This window comes from Pavona decussata, unplaced genomic scaffold (genome assembly GCF_977016875.1).
Source record: "Pavona decussata unplaced genomic scaffold, jaPavDecu1.1 SCAFFOLD_156, whole genome shotgun sequence".
Taxonomy (NCBI): Eukaryota; Metazoa; Cnidaria; class Anthozoa; order Scleractinia; family Agariciidae; genus Pavona; species Pavona decussata.
Window position 1 is genome coordinate 885,001 of NW_028145568.1, and position 17,744 is coordinate 902,744.

Genomic DNA, 17,744 nt, shown 5'->3' on the forward strand with positions numbered 1-17,744 from the left:
AACACAATTAAAAAAAACACGATTATACTTCCTTTCTTCCTAGTCATTATTTCAATAAGAAGATATTTGTATCCCACAAGTTTGGACGAATGAGATGCCTCCTCGCGCGCGAGATTCCAATTGACATTACTGTTACGTTACAAAGGAAATTTTATTCACAGTTTGTAAGTCTAGCTGACGGCGTGTACTTTTGCTGAGTAATTTATTATACGGAATACTACAGAGTGAAGAGTTTGATTTTAAAATGGAATCCGACAAGAAAGGTAAATTTTCAAGTTTTTATCATAGAAAACTGTGCGAAAAGAGATTTTTCGCAGTACAAGGGCACATTATTTAAAATAGAAGTTGCGCCCAACATTTCAACCAACTTATCAGTGACTTACAACAGAAAGTAAATCGTTAGGAATTAAAGTAACAGCATAGCCCAGTGACTGAAAAAAGAGTTACTAAGCAAATTGTATTCAATTGCCCTTCTTGTAAAAAAACAGAAGATAACAAAACAAAATACTGCAAAACAGCTGGAAACAAATCGTCTCCCGTGGCACGAGCTCCAATTCCTGGCAACGCGCGCCAGACCACACACGCCATAGCAACAATCACGTCATTTTTGACAGTTCGTTTTTCCTTCAACTTTGCTGCTGATTTATATTTAACCTCGTTTAATTAAAGCAACAAAAACCTGGGAAATGCATTGGCTACCATTTAAAATTGTTTGTCTCAGGTCGGAAGTCAACCTTTGACGATCGGAATTCACTTCGAAGGAAACTACAGGATATAGAGAGGCAGAATGCGGTAAGGCTCTTACATATTTTTTTTGTTGACAAAATTTTCAAGTTTTTTTACCGATATGTTTACTTTAGCCTGCCATCACTTCCAGTAACAGTCAAAATGATTGTTCAATATTTTGCCTTATGATTTACATACAACAAATTATAAAACAGCTAGGAAAACACGTTAATAGATTATTGTCAATATACAATGAAATGGCACTTATCCACTGATGTACTCAGACGCCTTGGGGTAAAAAAAAAGACGCAAGTGTTAAGTTACAGCTAATTCAGACGCTCGCACATGGAAAAATTAATTTGAAACTGAATCAATCAAGAAGCTGAACGTTTCACAAGTTAGATCTAACGCTTTTGTACAAGGGAATGCAATGTATCTGAAATAATCCGGCAAAAATGAACGTTTAGTTTTACGTCAACCTCGTGCTTTGGAGAATGCATTATTTTTCAACTACAAAGAACATTTCCCAGCATCACAGATGTATAAATCCCTCCCTGTAAAAAACAAAACAAAACAAAAACAAAACGGTTTCAACCTGATTTCAGTATATATAAAGACATTTCTTGATGGTTCTCTGATCAATGTCAGTTGTATTGCAATTGACAATTAGTTGAATTAGTTGAATTTTCTTCCCTCACGCATTAGTTCCAGTTTCGTTTCATTAGTGAGCGACTAGCGTAGGTACATTTCTGTTTCACAACACTGCGGGGCGTTTATTTGAGGAGGGCGCTTTGCTATATCCGTTTATTCGATGGAGGATACTAAGGTTTTATTGTGCAAGTAAATAAATACACCTATAAGATACTTTTCATCTGAGAACGGAAAACATTTTATTTCTTTCTTACAGGAGCTGAGAACCTCTATAAAAGGCAAGGAAAGCCAAATCAAAAATATTAAAGATTTGGGAAAGTAAGTAAAAAAGTTTTTATACACCTGACGAAGACCATCAGTGTACACCACATATGCTCCATCGTCAATTGTTTTGTTTACTTACACAGTGAACAGAAGAAGAAAGTGGGAGAGTTGGAAAAAGATCACAGGAAGGAAATGGAGAAGCTTCAGGTATGAAACACAATTCATTTTGGAAAAATTTCCTTTTTTTTAGTCGTACAGGAGCGGGTTTTAGAGTGGGGTGGGGGGCGGGGGCTAAAGCGAACGCGTTAGCGTGAGACCACTAGGGGGATCCGGGGACATTCTCCCCCTGAAAAATTCTAAACTTAAGTCCTCTGAAATTGCTAGAAATGCACCAAAAACTGCCAACTGTATCAACTAAAAAATAGCTAAAATATATTTTCTTTTCTTTTGAAGTAAAGAGTCAATGTTTCGGTCTGGCCCTTCGTTTACCAACATATTATTTTGGACTAATGAGGCAGAAATTTTCGGCTTGTTTTCTTGTGGAAGGCAGCAGCTTGTATAGACACACTTTCCTTGTTCAAGTTTACGTAAATCATAAGTGGTTCTTTGTTCGTTATGACAGCGGGACTGAATGATCTAGGATGACCGTAGCTGTGCATAAATCTCCGTTTCAAATATTTACCCGCAAGCTTTCATAAATTAATGCCTTCGTGCAAAAACTCCCTCGACTTATTCAGTGATGAAACTTCACCTTCGTGAAATACCGATTCAAGAACGAACGAACATAGCGTGAAACAACCGCTGAAATTCCGTTCAGTTCACGGTTGAAATCTAGTCGTCCGTGGAGCAGCAAAACTAGCGACAAACTGACTAAAATTGTCGGTTTTCTCGGAGAAAACCTTAATATACTTAATAATTTCTAAGGTAAGTTGTTTCTGTAAGTGATGAATATGATTAAAAAAATTAACCATGTTAAAGGTGGTGGTGGTGGTGGTGGTGGAGGGGAGGGGGGGGGGGGGGTGTCTAAAGCCGTTTCCCCTCTGCGTTCCCAAAATAATTTAATTCAGACTTGAACAATAAATGGTGATCTTTGTAATCTGCTATCTATCGGTGGCGCCGATCTAGTGGTATGATTATTTTTGTCTCTTCTTAAATTTATCTGGTGAAGAGTTGGCGGGAGCAACACTTCCTCATCCGGGTGTTTTTAGTTGTGGTGAAAACTTTACTAACAAATAACTGATCAGTTAATTTAGTACGTGAAGCAAACTTTAGTTATTGAAACATAAGTTTGATCTTGATTTTAAACAGAACGACATGAAGCGGGTTCAGGCAGAGAATGACGGTTTGGAGAGGTAAAATGCAGTTTCCGATAATGATAAGTAAATATAGTCCATATTTAAAGCTGCGTGCATGTAAACAACTTATTTTACTAAAGGTTCATTTGTATTTGTTTTCAGTGAAATTGAAGAAAGGAAAGCTGCAAGGGAAGAGGTGAAAATTATTTACTGTTCTGACTTTCGCTAAATGCAATGCATTTAGTGTTTGGCGTATTCTGAATATTACTTACACCCACACCCACACCCACAAACAAAAACATGTCTAAAGTATTTTTTTCTTTAATCGCAGGCAACTGCCAGTACCAACACAGAAGAGGAAAGGTAATTGATATTAATAAGGAACCAGTGATAAATTTAAGGAAAACATTATTTCTTGCAGCGTGTTTATTGTGATTTTGTGTATTTTCAGGAAACTCCAGGAGCTAAAAAGGGTACTGGAAGAAGTCGAACTTGAGGTAAGTGCGACCTTTTTAATCACAGTTAATCAAAGCGTTCACGGTTATTTATTTGTGCTGTGATTTAATTTTGTTGGAACAATCTGGAAGTCAGCCACCGAATTCGTAGAGAGTGTCAGAGCTACTGTTTTTTTTTTTACGAGCCATTGGTCTGTGACTGATTTTTGTGTAGTGGACTGTATAGTGCTCTACCCACTATGTCATCAGGCATAGAGTGAGTGAGTTAGCGTCCGTAAACAAACAGGTCCGCGGCAAAGCTGAAACCATTTTTATATTTTTTATTTAAAATTTAACAGAAGAACTCACGCTTCTATTAATTTCCACTGCAAATTGGACAAAGCTCTGGTTAAAAGAATGGGCAAGTTTCGTAGCGGTACATACGATATTAAATGATTTACTATCACATGCACTTAAATGTAACCTGAGTGACGAACTTGCAGATTATTTATTCCAATAAATATTTTTTCTGTTCTTGAAACAGACACAACAACTTGCAGATACGGAAGAAATCGTCACCGAAAACATAAAGGTTTGAATCGGTTTAACGTGTCTAATTTAAAGGTTTAAACAAATATTTATAATACACAACTGACCATAGTTAAGGCGGAGTGAAACAGCTGTATAAACAACATACAACCCTCAATTCCTTGATTCGCTCTGTCTCAGGGCTTACGCTCAACGAAACGCTAGCTCTCGAATCTCTTAATGACGGCCAAATTACATTATCAACTCTCTTGATAAAAACGAAGATTTATTTCCTCTCGACGGAGCAACACAGTTTCCATATAAATTAATCCCTCTATCTACCCGAACCAACCAGTCTGTTGCAATAATCAGTCAGTCAGTCAGTCAGTGAGTCAGTCAGTCAGTCAGTCATTCATTCAGCCAATCAATCAATCAATCAATCAATCAATCAATCAATCAATCAATCAATCAATCAATCAATCAATCAATCAATCAATCAATCAATCAATCAATCAATCAATCAATCAATCAGTCAGCTAGTCAGTCTGTCACTCTGCCAATCTTTCTGTCTCTCACTAAGCCAGACAGCCAATCAGTTTTTTTTCCTTTTTTGCTTGATTAACTAATTTATTTATTCATTCATGGGTTGATTTCTTTCGTTCTTTGCTATTTGTACAGATGCAAACTGCACTCATCGACGAATACAAAAGGTAACTAATGATTTGCGTTTTTAACACTTTCAATCATTTAGTAGCGACTTTTGAATTTATCTCTGTTCAAACATTATAATTAAAAAATCACTGAATTTCATCATTTCACAGTGAAATAACAATCACAAAATCAGAAAACGAAACTGTAAAGACAAAGTTGCAGAAGGTAACATATTGTGAACTTTATCAATATTTTGTACGTTTGAAGAAGAAAATAGTAAACAGAGGCAGCCTAATTGGGTTACGATGGCTTGTAATAGTTTCTATCACTTTCCAGCACTTAAACTTTAATGGATCAGTTCTACCACCCTTTGTCAATTAATCCCACAATAATAGTATACAAACAAATGCCTAATGATTGGTGAACAAGTGATAGCCGCTTTGTCGCCAAAAGAGGCTACCATAGCAACAGTGTGTGCTGCCAAAAACTTCCCTAATTTAAGCTTTTAGTGGTTATGCTTCAAGAACAAGCTCGGTGTCTCCCATATTTTTTTAGGGACTGTGGTCAGTATTTTTAAATACAACTTTTTGAAAAGTTTACAAATATTTATGTACTCTTGTATTGAGAAATTGAACTTTTTTTTCTGAACTTAAGAAACACACCGGAAGCAAAATAATTACAAATTATTGAGGAGCGAGTTAACAACTTTATGCTATGTGTTTTTTAATATTCCAGCTTAACGAGCTGCACGAGGAAAGAAAGAAGTGAGTATTCATGAAATTAGACGACAATAACAACAACAGCAAACTCTGTATACCCCAGAGTCTAACCGAAGCATTTACAATGTAACTCACTAAACATGGTCAAGAATTCTGATCTTAGAGCAGTGTTATATTTTTTTCGGGCTGATAAGGAACACTTTAAGTTATTTTATCCATTTTAATGTACAAACAAGCGCAAAATGTATTATGTTCCTATACTCCGGCGGAGGTGCGGAAATGTAGAAGTTCGCGCGAAACCTTTCCGTCAAATTTTCGTTTGGAAGATTGGAGGGTCGGTGGTTCGAAGCTAGGGTATACAATACTTTACTCCACATTGTCTCTCTTCACCCAGGTGTGTAAATGGGTACCGGCGACATACTGCTGGGGGTAACCCTGGGGTGATATGCATCCCATCCAGGGGGGAATAAAAATACTCCTAGTTGCCTCCAAGCTCCAGCCGTGTGGCCCACTTAAGATAGTAGTCCAACTTTACCTTGCTATGGTCCGACGACAAATGTACCTGTAGTTAACATTGACTCACATCGTGATACCTTATTTCTAGAGAGCTGGAGTCTTCCATCCGAGAATTAAATTCGGTGCGTGAAATGGTAAGTAAAACATATAATTTAATGTGCATGATTTACTTTTCATTCCACACAAAAGCCTGACCGTGCATATCATAAATAAATAAAAAAATGAATATATAATATATACAATATAAGAGCTGTTTACTTTTAAACATCAATTTAATGCAATATGGAGACAATTATCGTTCGCGCTCGCTTTTTTTACGTATAGCAAACCTTTTCTCGAAATAAGTACGATTTTAGTTAATCCTTAGTGTTTGCTATGTGGTTTTCATTTGAGGAATGCTATAACACAGCACTAACTTTGGTGCTCAAAGGAAAAAAACGGAAAATTTGTCATTATAGCAAGAATTTCTGCCTTGTTCTGCAGAATAAAGCTAAACAAGAGACAATCGACAAGACAAAGGAATACATCCAGGTTTGTTTTAACTCCGCTGGTGTATTTTATTTTAATTCACTTATCGGTATTTGACAGTGCAAACTTTAGGAAGGATTTCGTATGTTGTTACAATGAGATACTCCATTTTCTTCGCTTTATATAGAAAAAATGCTTGGAGATGTTCAGGGCTGTGGAAACGTTTGAGAGAAGAGTTCAGGTTAGTTTTAAAACCACAAAGAAAGTGAATCATGTAAAAAGCCAAACGTAATTCTGTTGATGATGGATCAGAGTTCTGGCTGCAAGCCATGGTCGCTTTATATCTGGCCAAACGTTTCGGTTTTAAGTTTCAAACTAGTTACGTTTGAAATTGGATTTCTATTCAAAATCAAATTGTTTTGATTTCTTGTAGGAATTGGAAAAGAAGAAGGCAGAAGTTGTAAGGTAAGGAGGCACGAATGATATTCATTATTTTAGTTCCGCAGCTGTTAAAAAGTCGCTGAAGTGTTTTGAAAACTGCGTTTTACCCTGGCCGGTTTGTCGCCTACATACCACACAAACCTAGCCGAAAATTAATGTTAAGTAACGTATTCAAAAGTACTTTTTTCAATGAAAGACATTTTTTAGATCTGTTAACGATTTTGTTTTCTTAATTTTCAGCCAAAATGCTGCGATCGACCGCGAATTCGCAATCTGGCGTCTCGAGGTAAAGATTTATAAGAATCTGATTTAAAATCCCTGCTCGTCACAAGGCGATTTAACAGTTCTTTTCAGTGCATATCTGTGCGGATAGGTTTTATGGCCTTAGATGTTTGAAATGAGTTGGAAGGAAATCTATATTTTTTTCCGGCAAATTTTTACGTCAATATTTGTTTTGACAGGGGCAAATATTCCGTCGAAACTGCAAAATAAGGTCACCTTGCAATTTCATGAATGAATGAATAAATTGAATAAAGCCCAACAGCTCCCAAACTCAGGGAATAAAATTTGGTTTCCTAAAACCGATCAGGTCCTTACATTTACAGCTAAAACATCCAAAACGATCAAACTGTATTCGCTTACACAGATATGGCCTTAAAAGGGCAGACAACGATCTGGGAGCACAGAAGAGAACATTTTAAGCATCTTACCTTCGATGTTGTCCTTGGATATCTCTGTCGACGACTTGAATTCGTTTCCTTCTAGATAGGTTACTATCATGCAGTATATCCTGTTATCTTGTTTGTTCAAGTCTTTCTATAGATCTTGTTCTATCTTAGATGAACTTCACCAAACTGTTTTCTCCCGCTTGAAATCCTTCATGGTTGTTTTCCATTATTGTCCTAAAACCATGAAGGCCATTACTGCAACAACTAACCGTTGATTTGTTTCTTTCAGATAAAAATTAAAATGAATGAAAAGGACAAGTAAGTATTGACTGAAACAGGAAATCCATGTTAGTTAATTTGTTGTCACTGTTTGTGTTTGTTTGTGCTTCTATTTTGCTTTATCATGAAGTTTTATCTTGGCCTCACATTAGGCTAAGTTAAAACTTAACGATAAAGCGAAGTATTGACTTCTCGTTGTCTTTTATATGCAAGTAAAACGGCAACGTTTGTTCTTTTTGTTCTACGAATGAAGATTTTGATAATAAATTGATTGAATAAAATTATTGATTTTAAAGATGTACCGTTCAAGTCTTGTTTACGAACAAACCAAACCTTGCTCGTTTTCGAAGTTAACCTTTCCAAATGGTGATCACGGTCCGATTTCGCCTTACTATGTTACTACTTGATCAAACACACGAGTCAATGAGAAAAATGAAATGATCAACAAACATGTTTAGGAAACAGTCGATAAAAGTTCGCTCTTAGTATTCTGGCCTTCTCTGTAGGGAAAGGGCTGTCTTCCTTTACGAGTTTTTCTGGAAAAGTTCGCCACGATGCAGTCTACGGGGTTTTAAGGCTGCCCTTCGAGCTAAAAGGAGTCTTTGAAGATTTTCTATTGCATTTTAATCCGTTTGTAAAAAACAACACAGATATTTAAAGGCACAGTCCATCACCCGTGAAATTAAACTTAAAATAACCTCACAGTGTTTCCTATCACATGAAACCTAAAGCGGGAGCCACTTCCTTACTTTTTTTTATAGCTGTGCCTCATAATTTCATTTTTTTTTTCTACAGCGAGATTGATGCCGTCCGTAAGAAAATTGCACTCCTCCAGGCCCAAGTAAGTACATGTATAATCATTGAAAGTGACGGGAGCGTGAAAGAACTGTAATGTGAAACACGAGATACAGGCGAGTGTGTCTCTCCACTTCTTGAGTGCTCTTGCCTCTTCCTTGTGTACGTCATAAGAGAGCTAAACACCGTTGAGTTTCTGAGAAATCTGCCTCAATTCGCGAGGACTTGTAGCACACGTATCTTGAGATACTCTAGTTTCCTATGGCTAGTGCCTAATACGACGATATTTTTTCGCGGTTTAAAACTATGCAGAGAAAGCAGAACTTATCAAATGCTCTTTGCATCCAAAAATAAAACTGGGGGTAACCATGCATTTTTTAGAGTTAATAGAGCTTAAATTTGGAAATAAAACGCCAAACATTGCTTTGTATTCTAACTGTTTTTTAGAATAATTGTTGCTTAATTATCTCTAAAGAATGCGTGGTTACGTCCAATTTTCTATTGGATTCCAATAGCCCTTGCTAAGAGCTGCCTTTCCCGTGTAGTCATAAACCACACAAAAATACTTCCTTACTAGTAGGCACCATCCTTAAAGGGGCACTGTCACGGTATTTTTTTGTGTTTTGCTAAAAAAAATGCTCAAATGTTTGGCAAAATACCTTTCTTATAGGATCAAATTGTTGTTAGAGCACTGGAAATAAAATATTAAGTGATCACTCCTGCGCCAGAATAAGCAAAGAGTAAAGATAAGAGCCACATAAAGCTTTCTTATCCAAATTTCAAGAGTCTCTAAAGGCCTGCGTGCACTGTGGTCTTCCTGTAGCGCCTCCGTTTGTCATTCCCTCGGGATGTTTTACTTTTCACCAGTCTGTGCTATTTTTCCTGAACCAACCAGTTCAAGGATTTTATCAAGGTTTTTTTTTTTTTACAATCCTTTCAATTTTGCTTTTGCATGTTTTAATTTAGTCGAGTAGTTGAAAGTAACTTCTGGCATTGTAAAAAGATTTTGGCATCATCTTTGTGTGAACGCGATCTCTGTTTGCATAGGACAATGATTAGTAATGCAAAATTATATCTGAAATTATAAATGTTAGAAATCTGTCAGCTGTGATCTTGTTTGTTGCTCTTAATGAAAAAATTGATGCCAAAAATAAGCTGGGACGAATAAACGTTAGCTTTTGTATCTCTTTACGATGGTCAATTGACCTTTTCAACATATTTTCTTTCAACTATTCGTTTTCACTGCCGACCGACAAAACACTAGACAAGCACAACAATTTCTTTAAAAACTGCCGCGCTTAACCCCGCATGCGAAAGGATTGACTTTGTAGACATGAGCTCAGGTTTTCAACAATCTAAGGAAGTCATGTTTATCAAGAAAGATACACACTGCACCGTCCGTTCATCTGAAATTTTCCTTTTATCTCTGGTCAGTGACGTAATTGTTGAATTGGTACTAAAAAAAAAATGTTTCGTTTCTAAAACACATATCAGACATTAAAAGATCACAGAGAAGTGAAATTGATTTATTTACGTGTGAGTTTTGGTTTTTTTCGTTTATTGTTGTTTAATTTCTTAACAAGTTCTAAGCTATTCGCACAGAAACTGACCCTCCTTATGGCCACACCACAGTCAACCCGACCACTTTGTTATTACGGTTATTTTGGTTTGGTCCAAACAAAACTTCATGAACTAATTTTGTTATTGTATAAATATAATCTCGGTAATCCACCCAACTCAATAATATGACAAACGTTATATGGAGTGGTTATTGTCGCGTTACTGACAGATTCTATTGTGCCTAGTCTGATTTTATTTCTCACAGTTTTTCTCTATTTCCCTTAGAGTGCGGATAAAAAGAACAAGAAGCCTGGTTTATTCAGACGAGTTTTCCGCCGACTGTTCAAGCGCCACTGAAACATCTGTTCAATTAATAATTAATCATACTTGTAAATAGATTTCTTCTTGTGTTAAACTACAAGAATTGTCCAAATGTTTGTAAATATTTATTTTTTTTTCATGTTGTTATGGAAACGGAGGAGTAAAGATATCTTTTATTCCGGAGAGATTTTGTCTGAATGCAGTCCTCATTCGTCAATATGACTTAACGGAAGTCCGAGTCGTAACCACTTTTAATACAAGCGTGAGTATGAGTATCAGCCTCGTTCTTTTATCCACTCAGTGACCACGTGATCAATTCGCCTTCAACGGAAAACATTCCAGCTCACTCGTAACCACGTGATCCATTCGACTCAAATGGACAACATTACTACTCTCCCTAACAACTTACATGGGTTTTTCTGCAAGTCTCTCACGACTAAACTTTAAGCGAGTCCAATGGACTCTCATTCACTTCACTCGTGACCACGCGTCTATCGGTAAGGTATCCTAACCCAATAACGCAACGAGACTTCTGATAGCCTGTTCCAGGCTCCTAGAGAGACGCGCGAAGGAGAGGGCGAGGGGACGAAAACGCCCCCCTCGTTTTCGTCCCCTCGTCCTCTCCTTCGCGCTTCTCTCTAGGAGCCTGGAACAGGCTAGACTTCTGATAATCCAGTGGACTGGGCGAATTAAAACATAAAACACCAAACATCGCTAAATCTTGCTTATTTGCCGATACAAAGTAAGCTCTCTTAACTGATACTTTCGTAAGCGTAGTATCGGGACTTAAATACAAAACTCACAAAAATACGCTTGAACTCCCATACAGACCCTGTACCCTGTAGAAAAACATTTTATTTCATTATTACTGGAGCTGAGAATCTCCATTAAAGGAAAGGAAAACAAATTCAAAACATTCTTTAATGTTCTCAATCTGTTTTTCTTTTCCTTTCATGGAAAGTAAGCAAAAGAGTTTTTATACACCTGGCGAGGACAATCAGTCTACACCACATATGCTCCATCGTTAACTTTCAATTGTTCTGTTTACTTATACAATGAAAAGAAGAAAATGGTGGAGGAGTTAGAGAGAGACCACCAACGGGAGATGGACAAACTTCAGGTGTAAAACACAATAATTTGAGGCGAATTTCGGGATCATTTTAAGTTGGCGTCCTCAGCCTATAACACAACTAGACTGCTGATAATCCAGTGGACCTGATTTGTGTAAAAATACCAAACCACAACTAGTCAGTTCTAGATTTCTAGCAGGGTCAAGGTATTACCCTTCTCGGATAGGGTAACATGGCGCCCTAAAATCAACTGCATGGGAGGCTAGACCACAACTATACTTCTGGGAATCCCGTAGACTTCAAGATATACGACTGGACTGTATTTAACAATTATTCCACGAATATGCGTTGGATACGAGGTGATAGATAAGCAACGAGGAGCGAAGCACCCATTTGGCTTTCATCATCTCGTGTCCAACAAACGCGAGTGGAATAGTTGTTTAATTAAAAAATATAAAAATCGCTAAATCTTGCTGACTTGGTTATACAATGGAAGCTCTCGTAAGCGGACAGCTCTACTTACGACCGCCTTCACAAAACCCCATTTGATCTACCATACCGGCAAACTCTGTCTTAACACATTCCCGTCAGCGGACATCCTTCCGTAGGCGGCCCCGGAAACTTTCAGAGGTTACGATTTAGACGTTTCCTTTGTTTCTTGAAAAACTTTAAAGCTCAGGTAAGAAGACATCCGAAAGGAAATCCCATTAGCCTCTGAATATTCAATCAACCGCAAATCACTATTCGTCACAATGATTATACAGTACATTCATTTCAGTTATCGCCATTATTGCAGCTATTGCATAAGGAAAGAAAATAATAGGGCCATTTATACGGGAGAAAATAAGATGCGTCTTATCTAAGACGCAACTTAAATAAGACGCGAGCTGTACCGTTTATACCATCACGTCCTGCATACGACGCGAAAATCACGTATAAATGACCCGCGTCTTTTTTTTGATACAGCCTCGTTTACATGCGACGTTACCATTAGCAACCATGCGACTTGTAACAACTTTTCATCTGTACCAATTGCGAAAGGATAACGTTGAATGTAAACAAAAGTGACAACAGAAGTAACTTATACCGGCGCCTGTAACACAATTGCCCAGCTCCTCGGCAATTGCCCTCTCTTTGCAAGTAAGCTGAAACTCCTTCTCTTCCGTGGTAGTCCACGTATTTCTTTTTGCTGCCGGTGTTGCTGGTGTTTTTGAACACTGCGAAGCCATTTTGCAGAGCTGAGGGCGGTCAGTGACGCGTGCCGTGCCGCGTCCGGGCTCGCTCTTACGCAAGCGCATTTGTAGTTCACATCTTATTTAAGACGCATGTACCATGTATACGAGGAAGTTCACGTCTTATCTAAGACGCGACCAAGATAAGAACAGCTCAAGCTCCTGTTCCAGAGTTAGACGCGTCTTATTTTAGTCGCGTCTAAAATAAGACACGAACGCTTATTTTGTGCCGTTTATACGATCAGCTCGCGTCTTATTTAAGACGCGTCTTAGATAAGGCGCGTCTTATTTTCTCCCGTATAAATGGCCCTAATAATTCGGTGGTATGATTTTGCATTTCCAATATTTACTGGTAACTGAGGAAGCGCCCGTAAGCGGCCATCTGTCCCGTACACCTCTAGTGGCCGCTTACGAAAACCATCCTCGTAAGCGACCAGCTCCAGTTACGTTAACCTATCGATGAGAGAAATCTTGGTTTTGGTTACGACGTCATCGTCCGTCCGCACGCAGCACCACAGGACAATCAATGCGACTGCACGCTCAAGTATGTGATGCCTCTGCTGCCGCCTGCGTTTGTTTTGCAGGAAGTTGCATGGCCAACTGCGTTCGAGAAATACAAAAGAAATTTTGAAGACAAGAGACAAGGTCAATTTATGTATTCATTGAATATGTGAACAAACGGGAAAAGAAGAGAAAGGAAAAATGAGAAGGCAGGCGACGAATAAGAAAAGTTCAACTTGTGAAGGAGAGCGACTGAGAGCACAAGAAAACATGCGAAACATCAGTGACGAACAACGGGAGAAAAAGTAAGACATAACCCGAGAAAAGAGAATTGTATTGAGGCGCAGCGGAAGAAGCAAAAGGACAGAGCACGACAAAAATTACTCTTTAAAAGACTGCACATCATAAACAGCTTTAGAGCAAACACCAGGCGTGAAGGCAGGGTATTTCGCCGATTAAATCGTCTCTATGCACCCTGTGGAAGCGGAGATAGTACTTATTTGTACTGTGTGACGCCACTGACGGCAAATTCACGTTTGCCGGTGCGCACTAAAAATAACACAATTTCATGAACTGCCTGCAAATAAATTACTCATCAGTAGATGACTCATTCTAAACACATCCAAAGGGAAATTTGCACTTAAATACAGAATATTTTGCCGTTTCAATCGTCTTTGCACGCCGTATAGAACCGGAGATATCACATTTTATGTTTGCCGTGAAACCACAAATCATGTTTTTTTTTTTATAATTCCAGCGGGATCAGGTGAGCATTTGCACCCTTCTTTAACGAGCTTTGTTGCCTGTGTAACTAATGTCTTTGTTTCCGCTCAACGTATTGATTATGTGGCGGTCAATCAGTTGGAATCCATTGAACAAAACTCTATGCAAATATCTTTTGAGCGTAAAGAAAACTATCTTTACTCGATAAATAGCCGATCCTGTCGCGAATATTTACCTACAGTGTACATAACGTTTTGATTTCTTTACACCCCCAGCTTCACATAATCATGTACCTTAGAATGTCAGGTCTGCTAAAATGTTTTTTTTTTTTGGGTGGGGGGGGGGGGGGGGGTTTAAGAGGAAACCTTGCTCCCCTGTGTAACAATTAACATTTTAATTGTTATCGTTGGTGAACAGTTTGCTGCATATGCACTAATATTATACATGTATGTAACTCTTAAGGTTATGACGTTCATTCGATAAGTAGGCTTATATAAATGCTACTTGAGAAATTGTGGAGCTCCTTTTTTAGGCTTGGTTAAATATATGTACTATAGTATTTTTAAAATTTGAGCAAGAAATGAAAATCAAGTTACTAAAAAACGTAAAAAGAACATTACAAGGTGTTGCTGTCTATCGTTGCATTAGGTTAACTAAAAATGCGTTTGAGCCATTAAAAAGTTGCATAGAATTTGGCTAAATCAAATGCAAGAGCGAGTTTCGACATACGATTCGTTTGCAAGCGGCATCGTATTCTCCTTTAAAACGCTTTTGTTATCACATTGTGACTACACATAGAAATGTTTTTCTGAAAACCAATCACACATACCTTATCATTCTTGAGAACTTGCAGCTCCACAAAATCACCAAAGCCCTTCCCAATTGGTGAGTGGCACGAGAGACCACATCGAGCGATGAATGCTGGGAACCAGAGTCAAATTGAGCCTCAGTGAGGGAGGAGCGAGGTGTTTTCGATGACGCCACGATTTCTGACAACAATCGCCCAAAGAAGGACAAGCCGTGAAGTCAAAATGTGATAACAAAAAAGGTTTCGTGGGAGAATACGACGCAGCTTGCAAACGATTCGTAACTCAAAACTCGCCCTTAATTTAATTAAGACACATTTTCTCCAACTTTTTCAATGTATATGTACACGCCTGAAACATGTAAACTTCGAATGGATCAGAAAAAGAAATACCATGTCATAGTTAATAAAAGGCAATGGTTATGATGTCTGGAAAACGTCTTCGTTGTATGTGTTTGTTAGCATTTTCGGCCTTGACCGTGCACAAACCACAAAAGATTTTGAAATGTGTTGGAACAGCTGACAAATAGGAACGTTCCTGTTAAGATATTCAACTGTAGTGTGAACGTTAAAACAGAGGATTGTGGCCGTTCTTACATAAATTGCAGCACCACTGTTTTCATGGCAAGGTTTCACCACCAGTCCCTCAATTAACTATGACCATACAATGCCTTATATTATTCCTAAGAAATTGATATGGAAATTCAGAAATATTATGCTGGAGTGACCCGTCGAAGGGTATAAGAAATACTGCTGGTAGCTTCTCGCTTGGTATCCTGTGATGAATTTAGAATTCCATCCAGTCCCAGTCACTTCACGCTGTGTGTCCTGTGACACCCAAGGGGGTGGGCAGTAAAGCAATAAGTCGGCATTCCATGTTGGTTATGGAGTGATTCCAAGCCATTTTACAAATGAAATCCTGTGATAGCCAGGCATTCTAATATTGATACTACTATTCTCCTCATTCTAGGTATGTTATGATGGTGATAATCCTGGTCACTAATGCTAGATATCCTATAGCATAACATCCAATAACAGCGGGAGTAGTCACGTGATGCTTTACGAAGGGCACTCAAGCGCCGACCCTCATGAGACACGTGAATTGTTCAAACCACCGGAATTTGACAGAGACCTTACTTTACTATAACCCACAGGAAGATAATAGAAAATACAATGACCTGATTAAACAATACCAAAGTCAATTAAATTTATTCGATATTTCTTATTAAAAAGGGTAAATATAAGAAAAGTTGGTCTTGATTTAAAAAAATAATACAAAAGACTTGGGGAAGCAAAGCATCATTATGTACAATAATCTTTTCTATTTCTGCGAAAAGAGAATTTTCCTTTATCAAATAGAATGTATGATTAAAGCACATAATCTGTCTTTAGCTCAGTGAAAGTACAGCGTAGGTTTTTTTCAATTAGGCCCGGTTTAATATTCACCGCAAATCACTGACTGGTTATAGAAACAAGGAAGTGATTCATGCTAAGCGAAATATCACCCAGTGGTTTTAATAACTGAACTTACATTAAAACTATCCATCATTCAATTCAGTTGTAAAAAATGAATTTTCATTATAATCTGGCAAAAACTGGGATGTTCCTTGGCAGGAAATAAAAAAAAAACAAAAAAAAAAAACAGCGAAGATTCAGGAAGCCTTTCAGTGGTCATTATCCTCACAACAATTATCGTTTTGTTTGTCACGAAACTCGCTCATTTGCCTCCTTTTGCATAAAAGCCGAAGATCATTCATGACAACAAATTTACGTGTTTTCCCTGGCAGTAACAGATCTACTTACGGCAACGTTTGGATATTGCCTTAAACGTACGAAAGATTAACCTACCGCCAGTTTTACCATTTTTTTATCGACTCTCTTTCTGCTGCTAACGCTGTTAACCAGGCCTCGAGAAAAGAGTTTCTAACATTGCTGCGCTGCCGGTATTCAAAATAACCTTTTGTATTGGTTTCGAATAGCGCACAGTGTTAATGAATTTAATTAATTTCACCTCATACAGCTGTCAACTCAGGGTGAAGGTAGAAGTGAATCAAAACTGACCCTCTACTTGTACATTACCCTGCACATTACGGACCGAAGACTGTAAGACTTATCTGGCGACCATTGAAATGTCCCGTTGGCTCGTTCATTTAGCGCAAACATGTCAGAAAATTTACTCGGAAAGAAAAGCCAGAAATTGCTTCCAGAAAGTGGACACTGCCTAATCTTCTTGAAAACTCAAAAACAGAAAAAAAGGAAAAATTTTCACTTGATGAGGGTTACTTTAAAACTGTAAAAAAAAAAAAAAAAAAACGAAAAACAAATGACAATCAGACGCTCGATCTAGAAAAGCCTAGAAAATCCTAGAAAAGCCTATCTAGAAAAGCCGATCTAGAAAAGCCTCGTTGCAGCGGGCAGATTTACGCCTTAGATTCAAAACTATAGCTTTATTTAGCTGAAAATGACACGATAGCTTTAAGCTGGTTTAGTGTAATTCCATGGAAACAGAATACAGCCAACCTTCATTATTTCGGACATCCTCGGGCCCACAATCTGTCGTCCTTAATAGCAAGAATCCGTAATAGCGGGAATTTATTTTAGTCAAACGTCTGTAATTTATTGTTGCCGGGGATTTAGCTGCTGTCCGTATTATCGGGGTGTCCATGATAGCGAGGTGACCGCAAGGCGAGAGTTGACTGTAGTTGGAAATCCTTAGAAATTTCTCATGAAATTTAATTACGTATATAAATTATTGTCATTTCACAAGAAAAAAAAAGTCACAGTGGAGTTCCGTTCGAGCGTACAAAAGAAATTGTCCAAAAATTATAATTTTTGTGCTGTGCTTTAATGACCTACAAATCTTTGCTTACTGTAATGACTGTGTACAGCAGTTGCAATGTGTGTTTAGTGGAAACAGAACACTGCGCTGAAGACCATGCAATAACAATCAACACCCACACTATCTGCTTATTGCTATAGATGAAAAATTACTTGTAATCTACTTTGTATTTTTCCCTCATCAAATCAAAGCAGGAGACATAAAGCCTGTCTTTTGCTATACAATGTGTGGAAAGCAACACTTTAATTTTAAAATACA

At 37.9% G+C, this 17,744-nt stretch overlaps 1 protein-coding gene across 4 annotated transcripts; it reads left to right on the plus strand.

Annotated features, from left to right (window-relative positions):
- Positions 1-158: 158 nt before the first annotated feature.
- On the plus strand, positions 159-10,487 carry LOC146465150 (uncharacterized). Of its 4 annotated transcripts, none has more exons than XR_014868283.1 (20): positions 164-263; positions 722-792; positions 1,634-1,695; positions 1,785-1,848; positions 2,950-2,993; positions 3,099-3,132; positions 3,268-3,299; positions 3,388-3,433; positions 3,915-3,962; positions 4,577-4,608; positions 4,720-4,774; positions 5,285-5,313; positions 5,873-5,918; positions 6,268-6,315; positions 6,440-6,540; positions 6,686-6,717; positions 6,934-6,979; positions 7,651-7,679; positions 8,436-8,481; positions 10,281-10,298. XR_014868283.1 is itself a non-coding variant. In XM_085128639.1 (20 exons), exons 1-20 carry the CDS (start codon positions 245-247, stop codon positions 10,350-10,352), a joined length of 909 nt encoding a protein of 302 aa, XP_084984765.1. In that variant the 5' UTR covers positions 164-244; the 3' UTR covers positions 10,353-10,487. The 4 variants fall into 4 exon arrangements, 3 of the variants coding, with proteins under 3 accessions (XP_084984767.1, XP_084984765.1, XP_084984766.1); XM_085128639.1 differs by having other exon boundaries at positions 6,440-6,493; positions 10,281-10,487; XM_085128640.1 differs by having other exon boundaries at positions 6,440-6,493; positions 8,436-8,485; positions 10,281-10,350.
- Positions 10,488-17,744: the final 7,257 nt, after the last annotated feature.

Coding starts and splice junctions, on each gene's coding strand:
- LOC146465150 (XM_085128639.1), top strand. Junction 2,994..3,098: donor GAGAATGACGGTTTGGAGAG/GTAAAATGCAGT, acceptor ATTTGTTTTCAG/TGAAATTGAAGAAAGGAAAG. Junction 4,775..5,284: donor TAAAGACAAAGTTGCAGAAG/GTAACATATTGT, acceptor TTAATATTCCAG/CTTAACGAGCTGCACGAGGA.